At 37.5% G+C, this 17,570-nt stretch overlaps 1 protein-coding gene across 1 annotated transcript; it reads right to left on the reverse strand.

The window, feature by feature from the left end:
* Nucleotides 1-5,477: 5,477 nt before the first annotated feature.
* LOC100893627 (zinc finger protein Xfin) lies at nucleotides 5,478-15,950 on the reverse strand. The gene is made up of 3 exons (XM_030980010.1): nucleotides 15,502-15,950; nucleotides 12,613-12,963; nucleotides 5,478-11,666 (listed from the first exon to the last, which is right to left on the reverse strand). Exons 1-3 carry the CDS (start codon nucleotides 15,620-15,622, stop codon nucleotides 6,262-6,264), a joined length of 5,877 nt encoding a protein of 1,958 aa, XP_030835870.1. The 5' UTR covers nucleotides 15,623-15,950; the 3' UTR covers nucleotides 5,478-6,261.
* Nucleotides 15,951-17,570: the final 1,620 nt, after the last annotated feature.

Raw genomic sequence — 17,570 nt, forward strand, 5'->3', positions numbered from 1 at the left:
TGTATAGCTCCCTCTCAAGGTCAATATATTAATTAAACTATAAAACAATGTTTCTTGACTAAAATCGACTGATTGGCTTTTCCCATTTGGAAATTATATATCGCAGCTGCATATTCTGAGATTTTCATGGTCGCAACTACCATAGTACGGCCGTAGGCGCTATTTGAAATTTATCAAAATTTACCGGGAGCACTGGTAAATTTTTATATTCAATTTTTCTCGAAAGCAGAAGTGTTTTTAGGGGCTAAACTTTCTAGTGCTTAAAAAACATCCACAGGGGCTTCCAAATATATCAAAATTTTGAAGAATCACTATCCACCTAATTTTCAAAATTTCCCAAAACATTGTATTACCTTTCTTAAGGGAAAACATGGTGTTAATATTTGATAATGTGTTTGTACAGCAGTATTAATATATGTAAGATCATATCATTATTATAATTAGTAATTTCACAGACAATCCTACCTCTTTAACCACCCTTACAATATTGCTATATTTATAATCATTTATAATTATTTTCAACATATATTTGCAAAGTCAAAATGGACTTTGAACATGTATGTGTATTTTTTCATATTTTTGTAAATTGTTTCAAAATATTCTAAATGAATACCGGTATTTCAAAACCCAATCTGCAAACCCTTTTCTTTCTTTTTTCAATGATTGATATGTTTTTTCATTATATGTTTATGTAAACCTAAAGCAGTAATGCTTTTCTTCAAAGTAGACATGCTTTAAGTCAAAATTGATTTTTAATGACATGACAGATGGATGTTTCTACTATTTTATCCCACCTCTGCCATCACTACTAGACGATAACATTTCTAGTGCAATAGTTGCATTAGGTACTGATCATTTGTCATTGATTTGGCTAAACATGAGCTGCAGTGCCCCAAAAAGGCTAATTCCACATAACAATGCCTCAAGAGGGCAGCATAATCATGATTGAATAAGTGAAAGGCAACCATGTTTTAATAACATTGATTTCACATTGTAATTCATGGTTTTAAATACTTTTTTTGTGATGTAGAATTCAGTCACATTTAAATATGATGACATGAAGGCACTCCATGAATCATTGGACCAGGGAAGGACAAATTTCACTTAGTTTGCTTTCATTACCTGAATCACATGCATGTACACAAAACTGTATGTGGGATTACAGTTTTAAACATTCATGTGGTATGTAAATTTGGTCCAAACTTTCATCTATATCTCATCATTTTTCATATGGGTCATTTGAAGAGCAATCCATTATAATATTCTTCCATTCATTAAGTGATATAACGAGAATGAACAAGAATTTTTTTTCATCTTTTCTCAATCTTTTCTTTGATACATTATCATACTGTAGGTATTAAATATAATCATGTAACATTATGGAACAAGGAAGAGAGTTATGTCAATTATACTTTTTTTTACCAATTGAAAAAGACCTTAATTGAACATATGGAAACAACTCTACTTATTAATTCCCAAATATCAAGTTGATCCGAGAAAGTATTATTTTGTATTTAGAAAATATGTTTTGTAAAGTTGCAAAGAATCAAGTACTTTTGTATCCATTGGCCTCAAGTATACTCTGCTGGAAGCCATATGGGTATTAACTTATTCTCAAACGCGGAGTTAATCCCTCTGAAGTTCAGTAGGAAACGGGTCATATGTCGGTACTCTAAGCATACCAAAGAAAATGTTGTGCACCTTTTGCTTCTTCATCCATTATACTAATTGTACATATCTTGATGTGTTTTTCATATCCTCTTTCAACTTTTTTAAAATTGGTTAAAAAATATGGGTCAATAATATCACAGAAAATGCATAATAGATTCATGAAGAACATATCAGCGTCACGTCCTTGAGCTTCCGTGTTCAAAACACATATGGAATTGATATTTGGATTACACAAAATTGTCGACGTAATATTTGCCATTTGAATGACAATTTTCCACGGACTTTTATTATGTATTGTTTGTTTGTTTGTTAATGTGTACACCTCAGTAAAGACAAGGAAAATAATGTAAATCAATTTGTGTCCTGCTCGTCTTTTACGCCTACCACCTATTATTTTACTTGTATTTAGCTCGATCGGAATACTTCAGTTTGTAATCTGCCAAAGTGGGTAGAGAGAGAGAGAGAGAAAGAGAGAGAGAGAGCGAGAGAGAGAGAGGAGTAAAAGAAAACCACTGAAGATCGAAGGCTCAAAATCAACGGCATCAATACTTCCTGATAAGGCAGAAGCTAGGGCCGGCACTCAATCTACAAGGGGATCCCGGCATTTGAATGCATTGTAGAGAAAATGAATATTTTCAAAAGAGTTTGTGTATGACCTTTGGACACCCAGCTATGTAGAAACAAAAAGTTATGGTACAACATGATAGCCTATAGAAACGCCTAGAGAGGGGCAGAGAGAAAGAGAATATAGACAGGGAGAGAGGGTAAGAAGAGAATGGGGGGGGGGGGGGGAGAGAGAGAATTTTTGTGCGCATTTAGTGGGAGTTCCCATCAATGAATGGACTTGGGATAAACCTTTGGAAGTTAAAAGATATAGGCCTATATGAGAGCATTGCCAGGTCATTTTTGGATGAGGATGAGGGCGTTAACTGGGAAAAATGGCTAGCAGGAAAGAAAACTGCCTTGTTGTTTCTTCCGACTAAGGTGGAATATATACCTAGTTGCAGACAAATTTAATTCATTATACACCGCTCTTTTATCTTCGTGCCCATTCCATTATCCTCCCCCCCCCCCCCCCCCCTGAGAGAGAGAGAGAGAGAGGATGGAGAAAAAAAGAAATGGGTGAATGCATGGGTATAAGAACAAGAAGATGAATTAACAACAGCATCACTAAATTTGGCGAGGAGATGGGAGAAATGATTTGTATTTATCCCCTACTTCGAATTTTGCTTGCTTGCAAGTCAATATATTCAGACCATACACGGCTGGATCATCATGTAAAGGGAGTAAAATAAAACATTGAAATCATCCCTGACAATATCACAATGTAGTGTATATTACCTATGTCTAAAAAGGCATACTTTCACTTTGAGGTTTCTCTTTGAAGATGCCACTTTTTGTTGGTATCCCCCCCCCCCCCCCCCCCCCCCCCACTTTGTAAGACACTCCACCGCCCCTGGATAATGGATAGGATATTAACTTATCATCTCATTGCTCATAGCATAGAGAACAATAATGTAAGCAATCAAGGATGCAAAGTACTCTAGCCTCGCAATCATGATCAAATACTCTCTACCTCTTGCCTAAGTTCCCATACACTCTTTAATTTCTCTCACATATTTTGTATTTTCTTAAATCTCGTATAATTATAGCCCTCCCCCCCCCCCCCTCTCTCTCTCTCTCTCTCTCTCTCTTCTGCACACCCCTTTATAAATGTTCTACATCGACAACAAATTTCTCAGATTGGTTTATCTTCTCTTTAATTTCAAAACACATCATGATTATAGTCATGTGGGTAACTATAATGCAAAAACATCGTCCCAGATTAAACAAAAGGGTTTGTTGTGTCTATTTCTACGATTCTCATATCAGCATAAAATGTCAACATATAAAGACAAAACTGATAGCACCAAGGAAAAATAAGGCAAGATGTACAATATATTTCATTAAAAAAATATAAATTCTACTACTTCATTCATGTAAAAGATGTTCCACTTAGGAAAAGGAATTGTGCCATTTCATGATTTGTTAGTATGAAAATAATTCAAAATCAAATACGAACAAAAATACAGCATACAACAGCACTATTTCATAATTTGCCCAAATATGTTCATAACAGGATTGCAACTACTTTAAATGCCGGCTGTACTTCTGTACCTGTCAATGACAGGTGGCTATCTCATCAACTCAGGCTCTCAATTAACATAAGAAAAAGAGGATCATGGGGAACCAATGGTCACCGATGAGGTATTGTTTTCTATATAGAGGGAGCAAGTAGCTACAAGTAGGACAGTGGGGCTTTAAAAAGATCAACTTAAGGCAATCTAAATAGCCTAGTGAGTTGCCGATTGAAATTTGCAAACATGACAATGATGTAATACATAATCTGAACATGATTTCTATGGGATATAAGAAGGGGTATTGAGTTATTTTTTAAATACAGTCAAACCTGCTTTAGTGACCACCTGTCTACAAAGACCACCTGTCTACAAAGGCCACATTTGTTGTTTCCCTTAAAAATGGTTTCTCATTGAGCATGTACTAAAGGAACCTCTCTACAAAGACCACCTGTCTACAAAAGCCACTTTTTGTGTTTCCTTTGGGTGGTCGCTATAGACAGGTTTGACTGTAGTTGCGATTGTGTTTCATGAATAAAATACATCGAATAGAGCCTTGGGCATCACCAAAGCAATAAAAAAGCTAGGATGGCATAAAAAGGAGGACTACTAACTGGCGGCTGAGAGCAAGAAGGGGGTTAACTCTGCTTTAAAGAATAAGTTAATACCCATGCATATGGCTTCCAGCAGACGATATGTACCTGAAGCCAATGGATACAAAAGTAATGGATTCTTTGCAACTTAATTTACAAAACATATTTTCTAACAACATAATAATACTTTCTCAGATCACAATTTTGGAATTAATTCATTAGAGTTGTTTTCATAAGTTCAGTAAAAAATTAAAAGTCAGAAGTCTATTTCAATTTTTTTTTAAATATAATAAACATTATCTCTGTCTCGTTACACAATGTTGCATGAGAGTATTAAATCTAATACCTACAATTTGTCGTAGACGGAAAATTTCTCTCATTAACATGACAATGCGTCAAAGAAAAATTTGTAAACTTTTTCATTCTTTTTATGTCACTTTGGAATAAATTTTAATGGAAATTTTCCCAGAAAAGGCTTCCTCTTCAAATGCCCCCATATATGAGATATGGAGATATAGATGAAATGTTTGGACCAAATTTTCATACTACAAGGGTGTGTTATCCCTCATACACAGCTTTGTGCTTAAACATGCATGTGATTCAGGTGAGCCTTGCCTGGTCCAATGATTCATGGAGTGCCTTCATGTCATATATATAAATGTGACTGAATTCTACACTACAAAAAAAGTATTTAAAACCATGAATGACGATGAGAAATCAATTTTACTAAAACAAGATTATACCTTTCACTTCTTCAATCATGACACTGTATATAATGCTGACTTCTTAAGGTATTGTTATGTGGAACTATAGTGTTACATAATTTTGCACTTTGAGGGCACTGCAGCTCATGTTTAGCCAAATCAATGACAAATGATCAACAATATTAAATCTGAGATGCACGGCCCTACATGTTATCAGTGTCTGTGATATGGTGTAATATTGAAGCCCTAAAAAATTGTGCTTCAAAATGATCAAGAAGTGCCGCAAAAAAGTAAAAATCTTTGAGTGACCGGTTTTACCATACTCATTTTCCCCAATAGACTGTACTGTTATGAAAAACGTTTGGCAAACGGTTTTTAAAATTTGTAATTCCAATCATAAATATCTTGATAATTAGACAGGCGATCGGCTTGTAAAAGTCATGGGGTTCCTGACTGACAAACAGGTTTTTAATCACCCGGTATGATTGCGGCATGAGCTGAATCCTGCAGGATTTTGTTTCAAAATCTGAGACAAAGTTTAATACCGGATCCCTTTAATGCAACTATTGCACTATAAATGTAATCCCTCTAGTAGCTAGTGATGGCAGAGGTGGGATATAATAGTTGAAACCTTCATCTGTTATGTCATTAAAAATCAATTTTGATCTGAAGCAAGTCTACTTTGAAGAAAAGCATTAACTGCTTTAGGTTTACATAAACATATGATTTTGAATGGCAATTACTTTGATGAAAAAAACATATTAATCATTGAAAAAAGAAAGCAAAGGGTTTGCAGATTGGGTTTTGAAATACCGGTATCCATTTAGAAGATTTTGAAACAATTTACAAAAATATGAAAAATACACAAACATGTTCAAAGTCCATTTTGACTTCGCATATATATACGTTGAAAATAAGTATAAATGATTATATATGAAGCAACATTGTAAGGGTCGTTACAGAGGTAGGATTGTCTGTGAAATTACTAGTTATAATGATGATATGATCTTATAGATATTAATACTGCTGTACAAACAAATTATCAAATATTAACACCATGTCTTCTATTTTTCTCAACTTGTTCACTGAGGTTTCAGGAATGTTTTCATTCCTACTCTTAGAAAAACCAATAGACAAATCAATTACTGTCAAAAACTCGTGAAAATAGAGGAACCTTTATTGCGACTTTTCAGCACTGTGTAACTTTACATGTTTCTCAAGATGAGATTTTCTCATAAACGCCATGTCACACTGAGAACACTCAAAAGGCCTTTCTCCTGTATGCGTTCTTAAGTGGTCAGCTAGATGACCTTTTTTAGTGTACGCTTTAGAACAGTGGGAACACTGATACGGCTTATATCCCGTATGTGACTTCATGTGACTCCTGAGGTTACACTTTGAGGTAAAGAACTTGAAACACTCTGTACATTGAAAAGGTCTTTCCCCTGTGTGGACTCTTATGTGTTCAACCAAGCGCGTCCTGACAGCAAATTTCAAAGGACAATAGGTACATTCATGAGGCTTTTCCCCTGTATGTGTTCTCATATGCCTTCTGAGATGGGACTTTGTCATGAAGGACCAATCACATTCAGAACAAGGAAAAGGTCTCTCACCGGTATGAGATCTTTCATGTTCCGTTAGATGATACTTGTTGGCAAAGGTATTGCCACAGTGGGTGCACTCAAGGCGCTTGCGTACATCATGAGATTTCATGTGCCTTGAGAGATCCGACTCAAATGTGAACATCTCCCCACATTCTGAACACTGAAAATCCTCCCCTGATTTTCCCTCCGTATGGATTAGGACATGCTCATCAAGTTGATTTTGTTCAGAGAATGAACTGTCACAATAGATACATTCAAAAGACCCTTCTCCATCATGACTTCTCATATGTGTCGTGAGATCCGACTGTGTGGTGAACATCTCACTACACTCAGAACACTGGAAACTCTCCTCAACCTCCTCATCAGTATGTATTCTTTCATGCTCTTCTAGAAGACACTTTTCAGAGAATGTACAGCCACAATAAATACATTTATGATGACCTGTCTCAGGATTGTCTGCATTATGTACTTTGGAAATTTTCCTGAGACGAGATTTAGAGACGAATAATGTGTTACAACTCCTAACATGTTCAACAAATTGAATTTTGTCTGAAAAGGATTCAGCACAATGTGAACACTGATAAGCTTTTTCACCATCATTGGTCTGACTTTGTGTGGTATCCACCTCACTACATTCAGAATTATGGACATCTTCTCCATCATGGTCATCTGCATTACCGTTTTTAGACAGTGTACTGCTATTTCCAGTATCAGAGTCATCTTCAGTGTGTATTTTAGAGTGCACAGCTAGACTAGCGTGAGTAGGAAACCATTCGTTACACACTGAACAGCGAGGTGCATTTCTTGTATGCTTCTCAACATGAGCAGTGAGATAGCTCAGCGAAGAGAATGTTCTCGAACAATAGGTACACTTGAGAGGCTTTTCTCGAGCGTGTGTTCTCATATGCCTTGTAAGATGGGACTTTGTCATGAAGGACCAACTGCATTCAGAACAAGGAAAAGGTCTCTCACCGGTATGAGATCGGACATGTTCTGTTAAATGATACTTATTGGCAAATGTATTGCCACAATAGGAACATTCAAGGCGCTTGCGTACATCATGAGTTGCTTTCATGTGTTTTGTGAGATCCGCCTCAAAACTAAACATCTCCCCACATTCTGAACACTGAAAATTCTCCTCTGATTTTACCTCATTATGGATTAAAACGTGTTGTTCTAGTTGACATTTTTCAGGAAATCTAATACCACAAGACTTACTGGTACACTGAAAAGGTCTTTCTGAAGCATGTGTACTCATATGTGTTTTGAGATCTGACTCTGTCACAAATGGCTCATCACATTCTACACAATGGAATAACTCCTCAGAGTCTTCCGTCATATGAGTTCTTATGTGTTCATCTAGTAGACCTTGCTCAGAGAATGCACTACCACAATAGATACATATGAAAGACTCTCCTCCATCATGAGTTCTCATATGTATCATGAGATCCGACTGTGTAGTGAATATCTCACTACACTCAGAACACTGGAAGTTCTCCTCTACTTCTTCAGCAGTGTGAATTCTTATGTGTTCTTCCAAATGACACTTTTCAGAGAATGTACAACCACAATATGAACACATATGACCGCCTGTATCAGCCTTTTCTGCACCAAGTCTTTTGGAATGTTTCCTACGATGATTAGTTGTGAAGGACTTGTTACACATTCGGACATGCTCAACGAATTTACCAATGTCGGATAATGATTTTGTACAATGAGAACACTCATAGATCCTCTGAACACCCTGTGTTCTACTGGGCGCTATGAGATCTGTTTCTGTATTAATACAAATGTCAATGCATCGAGAGCCCTGAGAATCTGCTACACGTTCATCTACACTATCATTTTTATAAGCTGTACTGCTATAAGGAGTAGAATCATGATCCATTGCTTCCACGTTATCCATGTTGTGTACTTTACAATGCGACATAAGATTAGACTCGGTAGTGAACCACGAGTTACAAACAGAACACCGATGAGGTGTTTCTCTATGCTTTTTTAGATGTTCCATTAGACGATTCTTTGAAGTGAAGGTATCCGAACAGTGCGAACACTTGTGACGTTTTCCTCGAGAGTGTGTTCTCAAATGCCTATTGAGGTGAGACTTTGTCATGAACGACCAATCACATTCTGAACAATGGAAGGGTCTTTCCCCTGTATGAATTCGGACATGTTCAATCAGATGATGCTTGGTAGCAAGATTACGGCCGCAGTGAGGACATTCAAGACTCTTCTTGACTTCGGGAGTTTCTATATTTGTTGCAAGATCCAACTCGGGGGTGGACGACTCGGAATGCTCAGAACTCTGGAAATCTGTTCCCATCTGCACATCTTGATTGATATCTTCAGGAAATGTATAACAGTTGGAAGATTCATCATTCTCTGTATCGCAGCTATCTTCCTTGTGTAACCCAGAATGAGTCAGAGGCTCTTCTATCACATGTGATCTTAGATGCTCCGTTAGATGACTCTTCATAGAGAACGAAGTGGAGCAATGAGAACACCTATGAGAGTTTTCTCCAGCATGTGTTCTCATGTGACTTCTTAGACTAGCCGTGGAGTTGAAATATTTCAAACATTCAAAACATTGGAAAGGCCGTTCTCCGGTATGTGTTCGCACATGATCGTTTAAATGCGTTTTATCAAGAAACTTCATAGAAAAATAACCGCATTCATGGCGTTTCTTCCCTGTGTGTGTTCTCAGATGTCTTCTTAGATGCGACTTTGTCATGAATGACCAATCACATTGAGGACAAGAAAAAGGTCTCTCACCGGTATGCGTTCGTATATGTTCAGTCAGGTGATTCTTACCAGCAAACGTTCGGCTACAATACGAGCACTGATGACATATTCCTCCGTTATGAGTTTTCATATGTGCCATGAGGTCTGACTCTAAAGTGAAAACCTCACCACATTCAGAACACTGGAAATTCTCCACTTCATCCCCGGTATGAGTTCTTTTGTGTTCATCGTCGGGTAACTTTTCAGATGAAGAACTGCAGCAAGCATCTTGAAAAACGTGACTTGTCATATGTATTTCGAGATCTGACTGCGTAGTGAATATTTCGTTACACTCCAAGCACGGGAAATTCTCCTCCCTCTCTTCTGAAGTATGAATCTTTATGTGTTCATCTAGAAGAAACTTTTCAGAGAATAAACTGCCACAGTATGAACATTCAAGACTTACATCTACATCATGACTTGTCATATGTGTTATTTCACTACCTGCAGAACACTCAAAATTCTCTTCTGCCTCTTCGCCAATGTGAGTTTTGATGTGCTCCTCTAGATGACACTTTTCAGGGAAAGTAAAGCCACAATAAGAACATTTATGATGATCTTTCTCTGGACTTTCTGCAATGTGTAAGGTATGAATTTTTGTATGTTCATCTCGCAAACTTTCTTCAGAGAATGTTACATAACAATATGTACACCCATATAGCTTTTCAACATGATGTGTTTCCACTGGCTCTGTTTCTTCTTTGGTGTGTATTTTTGAATGTTTTGTGAGATGAGACTGTTTAGTGAAGACCTTATCACACTCGAGACACGGGAAACTTTTCCCACCTTTATGCTTTCTGACATGTTCATCTAGAAGATTCTTTTTAGAAAATATACTACCACAGTGTTTACACACATAAGTTTTGTCTAGATTGTGTGTTCTCAGATGTCTTCTTAGATGCGACTTTGTCATGAAAGACCAATCACATTGAGGACAATGAAAAGGTCTCTCACCGGTATGCGTTCTTACGTGTTCAATTAGATGATTCTTACCAGTAAACGTACGGCCACAATACGAGCACTGAAGACATTTTCCTCCTTTATGAGTTTTCTTATGTGCCATAAGATCTGACTCTAAAGTGAACACATCACCACATTCAGAACACTGAAAATTCTCCACCTCCTCCCTGGTACGAGTCCTTATGTGTTCATCGAGGGGGAAGTTTTCAGATAAAGAAATGCCGCAAGCATCTTGAAAACCGTGACTTGTTTTTGTATGTTCATCTCGAACGCTTTCTTCAACATGGTGTGTTTCTACTGGCTCTGTTTCTTCTCTGGTGTGTATTTTTGTATGATTTGTGAGTTGAGACTGTTTAGTGAAGAACTTATCACACTTTGTACACTGGAACTTTCTCCCTCCTGCATGCTTTCTAACATGTTCAACAAGTTGTTTCTTTTTAGAGAACTTATTACCACAGTGTTTACACACATAAGTTTTGTCTAGTTTGTGTGTTCTTAGATGTCTCCTTAGATGCGACATTGTCATGAATGACCATTTACATTTAGAACATGGAAAAGGCCTCTCCCCAGTATGGGATCTTACATGTTCAACGAGATGAACCCTTCTAGAAAATACAGCACCACAATACGAACATTTATGACGTTTCTTAGACTTTTCTACAGTGTGTACTTTGTAATGCCTCCTTAGGTGAGACTTAGTAATGAATGATTTACTACACTTAGGACATTCGAAGGGTTTCTCCCCAGTGTGTATTCTGTTATGTTCATCTAGATGACCTTTGTTAGCGAATGTTTTACTACACAACCTACACTCAAAAGACCTCTCTCCGGTATGTATTCTTATATGCGCAATAAGACGATTCTCTGAAGGCAATGCCAGATGGCAATACGAACAAGTATACCTGCCAGTATTAGTTTTGTCTAGCCTGTGTAACTTGGTGTGTCTGGTAAGATGAGACTTTGTGATGAAGGACTTCTTACATTCTAAACACTGGAAAGGCTTTTCTCCAGTGTGTATTCGGAGATGTTCAACAAAATGAGTTTTCTTTGAAAATGGTCGAGAACAATATGCACAGTAATAAGGATTTCCGTCAACATTTGAAGACGTGCTTGCAATCGCTGTCCCAGGCTTTCCATCGATGTCATCTGGGTGTTTTCTGTCATCCCCTGCCTCTATTCCAAGGTATGCATCGTCTGCAAGTTGAAAATGATGATCGTCATTGTCCTGAAGAGAATCTGTGAGGAAGAAAGGTGAAATTGATTAATGTTGTTCTTCCATGAATCTTAACAAAAACCAATAATCTCTTATATCGTAATATTTCATCAAAAAAATATCTGTCTACAATCAAACTTTTGGAGAAATTTCATATGAAATATGAAAATTTAAACATATCACACTGTCAAGATCAAGGTTTCTAATAGTCATATAGATATTAAGCCCATGACTACTGAATTCTCATAGGTGATAGGATTAATACAGGAACCACCATTCCACCAGGTTCAAGTAGGAATTGGTTTAACATTGCTATTGACTTAGGTAATACTGTGTTGGCTTTATTGTTGGAGAAAAGGCCAGATTAGCTGTAAAGTGTAGTGGACTCAGACATGATTACCGGTAACCAAAATGAAAGACCTGCAGTACAGTCAGAGTACAGTATGACTACCGGTATTCATATGACTATAAGGAACTGCCATCATTATTCATGGAACTTCTTTGATAATAAATAAAATCATGTGATTCATCTTTTGTAGAAAGCATAGAACTATGCAATGCACAGTATGCTTTATGCATTCTCTAGGTATCATCACAGTGTAAAGCGTGATTTTATGTTTACATGTTTTACTATTCACAAACCTAAAGTTGAATCAGCTATAAATAAAAACCCGACTGTCCAGGGATAAAACCAACATACACTCCAAAGACCTTAAACCAAGGGAAACGATGGGTCTACAGTGTTCAATGCTTACAATCAATCCACAGGACCCCCCCCCCCCCTTCAGGTCAAGGATTAACAAAGACGGTACTGTCAAAAATGCAACTTGCAATGGGTCAAAATATGCAGGGCAGCCCAGAAAAATAAGCATCACTACCCCCCCCCCCCCCATCCCCTCCCCTCATGAGAGAATTCCGCCTCTTGTTTATAACATTCTGTATATGCCACCATAGTTTGTTTTTATTTACCTTCCTCCATAATATCCTCATCTTTGAAAGTGATGTCATCTTGCTCTGCGTCCAACCGTCCATCGCTTTTACCTGTATGAGGGTTGTCATCTCTCATCCAACCATCACCATCATCACCTTCAGAATTCTCATCATAACTGTTCTCAACGGTTCCACTAAGAGAATCATCCGATAGCGATGTTATGGCTGAATTCCGAACTCCAGCATCATCGGAAGAGGGTACTCCTTCTTCTATGTACATATCAACAAAGTCCTCCACCTCATTCCCGCTGATCTGATTTTCTTCTTCCTGTAGACATGTTGTCTCCTCTTCATTGTTCTTCTTGTTTTCATAGTTGCTTTCATCTTGTCCTAGAAATTAAAAAAAAGAAAAGAAGAAAGGTTTGATAGAAAAGGCAAACAAATAATCTTTTACTGTATTCTTCATTTGTATCAGAACCTATGTTGAACACTGGAAATTTAACAGTATTCATAAGTCAAAATCATATAATTTATATAGATATTGTGGTTTAGAGGTTAAAGTAGTGCTGTAGCCGAACCGCCGAACCGAACGGAAGTTCGCCGAACATGGCACTTCCGAACCGAACCGAACCGAACCGAACGCGAAGGCCTGGTTCGGATGTTCGGCAGAAAAATGTTAACATTTTCGAAAGCAACTAAACTTGTCATTTTGTACCTAATTTTCATGTCATGATTGCTTATTTTATATTTACTTTTTTTCCCATTTTCTGCCTTTGTGATTTATGGCTATCAAGTGGTGGGCGCGACTTCACTGGCGCCATTTAAAACCCAAATCCTGACCACGCTACGTCGCGATCGCAAGCTATAAACAAGAATACATGTGCGTGATCAAAACAAGTTCAGCTCAAACCCATTTAACAAAACAAAAAAATTAATTGTAACAATATCGGAGAAATTTTACAATATAAATAATGAAATAAATATATATTATAGTATGGTATTTATTTATTCAGGAAAAATAGGGATTTTATATTTTTCCTATTGAAAATAAAAACTTATAAAAAGCAGTTATTGACGAGCCTGAATTGCTATTCAAGATGGCATCTTTCATGACTCTAACATTAGACAACAACCGTATCAGAAAATCTTGCAAAATTATCATTTATTGACAAATTGAAAACATGATTCTTTTAAAATTGAAAATACAACCCGATTCAAAACGGAAATACGAATGTAAGTAGTACTTCTCTTCACAAATAATTACGTTTAGAGCAGTTTTTTAACGTGAAATTCGTGCTGGTCGGAAGCACTGTTTTTCAGCAGGAGTGGGCAGAAGTCCTTCGTGCTGGTCGGGCCTTGCCGGCCGGCCCGCCCAGTGCCGACCGCCGTGGCTATAACGCTGCTTGCTTTTATATTACCGAACCCCGAACCAAACCAAGTTCGGGTGAAAAATTGCCGAACTCTGCCGAACCGAACCGAACACGAACATAGCGTCTGACTTACAGCACTAGGTTAAAGGGAGTGTAGCTTGGCAAATACTGGTTAACACCATCTACGTCTTCTTTTAGACAACTGCACCTAAACAAATGGACTTGCTTGACTGTAGTCAGCGACTTAAACTCTTCATTGAAAGCATTCGCGAAACAGACCAAGTTCTCCTCACGCTTCTCCACACTCAAGTCACACGTGATTGCTGCAGTAGCGTCATCCATAGTCGTATTATACCGATTGGCCCCTGAGTCAGGCCACGGGAAAGATACGTAGTCTCATCAGTCTACACCCCCTTTAAGTGAGTGCATTATTATGCATCATTTGATCCAGGGATCAAGTCCCTGTAACGGCAAAGTTTTGCGTAGTGAATGTAATTATTATTTTTACCTTTTAATTCTAAATACATGTATGATGGATGTAGCTATATTTTTATCTTGTAAATTGCAAATTGGTGATGTAACCATGACTCAGCTCAGTCTCATCTCAGATCAGAGTCAGAGTGACACAACTATTTCATTCCTATTCTATTTGCTCCAAGTCAAACATACAAAAAAAAAGTAATTTTTTATCAGTTTATACATTCGTTTTCTTTACCAAGACTCCAAGTCAAAATAATTCCAGTTTGAATTATCAAATACATAAATAATAATAATAATGAACATTTGTATAGCGCCTTTTCTACAAGTAGATACAAAGCGCTTAATTAACATATACAATGAACAATTAACAAAATAGAAAGATGCTTAACAACAGACATGTATGTAACAATATAGGAATGAACAAAATAAAGGGTAAGACAGGTAATAGAAGAGCAAGAACAAGTGCTGGTAAGCGGGCATTAGTTAAACAAGTGTGTTTTGAGGTGTTTTTTGAAAGTCATTAGAGAATCAGCAGTTTGTACAAAATTGGGGAGATTGTTCCATGATTTTGGAGCAGTGGCTATGAATGCCCGCTTACCAGCATTGGTTCGACACCTTGGGGTATCTAAAACTGTACGAGTGTTGGATCTTAGGTTGTAACTGGAGTGCCTAACAGTAACATGAACGAGATCAGTAAGATATGAGGGAGAGAGATAGTGTAACGACTTAAAGACAAGGGTGGAGGTCTTGAAGAGCACTCGCTGTTGAATAGGAAGCCAATGCAGAGAGTTCAACAAGGGCGTGGTGTGTGTGCTCTTTGGTTGTTTGAAGATGAGGCGTGCAGACTGGTTCTGGAGAAGCTGAAGACGGTGAATGTTCTTTGCTGTTGTGCCACTCAACAAACTGTTACAGTAATCAAGACGAGATAAAACTAAGGCACGGACTGCAGCATGAGTGGTACTTTCGTCAAGATATTTTCTAATCCTGCATAAGTTCCGGATATGATATTTGACAGTCCTGACTACATCATCATCATCATCATCATCTACTTTCAACTTTTATTTCAACACAAAATTACCTGCTGCAGAGGCTGGACTTCCATCTAGCTCTGGTCTAGTAATGGACGTGTCTGGACAAAGTGACTCGTCCGTTTGTTCCATGTTGACCCGTCTGCCACTGCCAGTTTGTCGGTTTGCCATTCCTCCTTGATTGGATCATGGGGCCAGCGCCGCAACGACGGGCCCAGCCTGGCCTGGCCCTGGGCTTCCGCGTAAGTACGTTGCTTCCGTGTGCTTGAATTAGTATTCCCGCGACGATATGTAGAGCTGTACCTTAAAATGAATCGCCAAATACTCCTTTTTAATCCAGTCCAAACATATCAACAGCTGGAGCCACAAATCTTGACATGATGAAGAGTATATAGGAAACATTAACCACGATAACATAACTTTACTTCATTTGTTTCAATTTTTTCTTCCTGTCTTGTTTTCCTTCAGCCGCGTCCATCCGTCCTTGTGTTATGAAGTGCCACAGTGTACGTGTATGAAGTACCACAAGGTAATTCTTCTTAAAACATATTGAATGAATACAATTAAGTTCAAGTTCAAGTTCAAGTTCATTTTATTCACAACCACACCAAACATGATATAACCTTTTACATACAAAAGAGACTGGTAATAGTACATTAATAAACATTTATATAAACTTGATTACATCATAAAACGAATGGTTTTAGGTTACACACTCTATATCATGTATGACCAGGAATAAATGTCGTTTTCGAGTGGATATGTCACTGCAGTGGCGGATCCAGGGGGGGGGGGGGGTGCAAATTGAATTTTTTTTGAGGATCAAAAAAAAAAAATGTGCTCACAGATTTTGACGATTAAAAAAATATCATTTCTAAACTGTAAACGAAAATCTTTGTTAGTTTTCCTTAAAATTTTCATTAAACTGATTCTTCAGGGTTTTTTTTCCCAAGTCTGATCATCATCCATTAATCTAAGTGGTTTCTGTTGTAAAATTTTATTCAATTCTTTCAATTATTAGATAAAAAACTTATTGATTATATGGAAGCTCTCCCATTTCTAAGATGTCTTCATGCACTCGCTCGATTCAGCCGCATATACCTTAGAAATATACCTTGGAAGTAGGTATTTAAAGTTAAAAACTTATTTGCCTCTCGTTGACATTCAGATGAAGAATCCATATTTTGGCACATGTTTAGTGGCGCTATATTGACGAACATGGACAAGCGAAGGACTCCTCTGGGTCAAATTGTTCTTTTCTTGACGACCAAAACTTCAACAAATTGGATTTAAAGCTGTTTAGTGACTTGCTCTCCACAACTACAGAGGAGAGGTTGTTCCATTCATTGATACTTCTCTGTGAAAATGATCCATGTCTAAGCTTCGAGTAGACTTTCTTCTTAACGATCTTGTATCGATGGCCACGGGTTCTATTATCAGTTGGATGGTCAAAGAAGTGTGCTAGATCCAGTTCATCTAGGCCATGCATTATTTTGTATATCTGTATCATGTCTGCTCCATACACCCCCCCCCCCCCCTCTCTCTCTCTCTCTCTCTCTATCTATCTCTCCTGTCATTTGAGTGATTCTAGGACAATTACCCCCTGGGTAATCACCCCCCCCCCCCCCCCCAGCCAATTACCAGTGGGACAATTATTTTACCCCCGAAGGACAATATCCCCAAGAAAATTACCCCCTATATATAGGACAATCAATTATCTGACATATATAACATCATAAAAAACTGCTCATGAACAAATTCCCTTTTTATTTTACAGTAGCCGGAAAAGTCAAATTGCAGGTTTTTAGATTTGTAAAATAATTCACAAATTAAAACTGCTATTGTAAGCAAATTTCTTGACATAATTAGGCTTTAGTATCATAATTTCATATTTTAGTATCTGTTCGATTTCCCTCGTTAGTTCAAATAAAAAGTGAAAAATATTTCTTTGAGAACAAAATCACTTCCCAAGCTTTCCAATGATATTGGCGGCTTCGAACCTCAGACATAACACCTGCACATAACACCTGCAGATTCTATTGTGCAACTTGAAAAAACGGCAGCTGCTTGGAATAGTATAGGCCCCCTAATTAGTTGTGCAGTTATACCGTTTTTTGTT

This window comes from Strongylocentrotus purpuratus, unplaced genomic scaffold (assembly GCF_000002235.5).
Source record: "Strongylocentrotus purpuratus isolate Spur 01 unplaced genomic scaffold, Spur_5.0 spur5_scaffold_10, whole genome shotgun sequence".
Taxonomy (NCBI): Eukaryota; Metazoa; Echinodermata; class Echinoidea; order Camarodonta; family Strongylocentrotidae; genus Strongylocentrotus; species Strongylocentrotus purpuratus.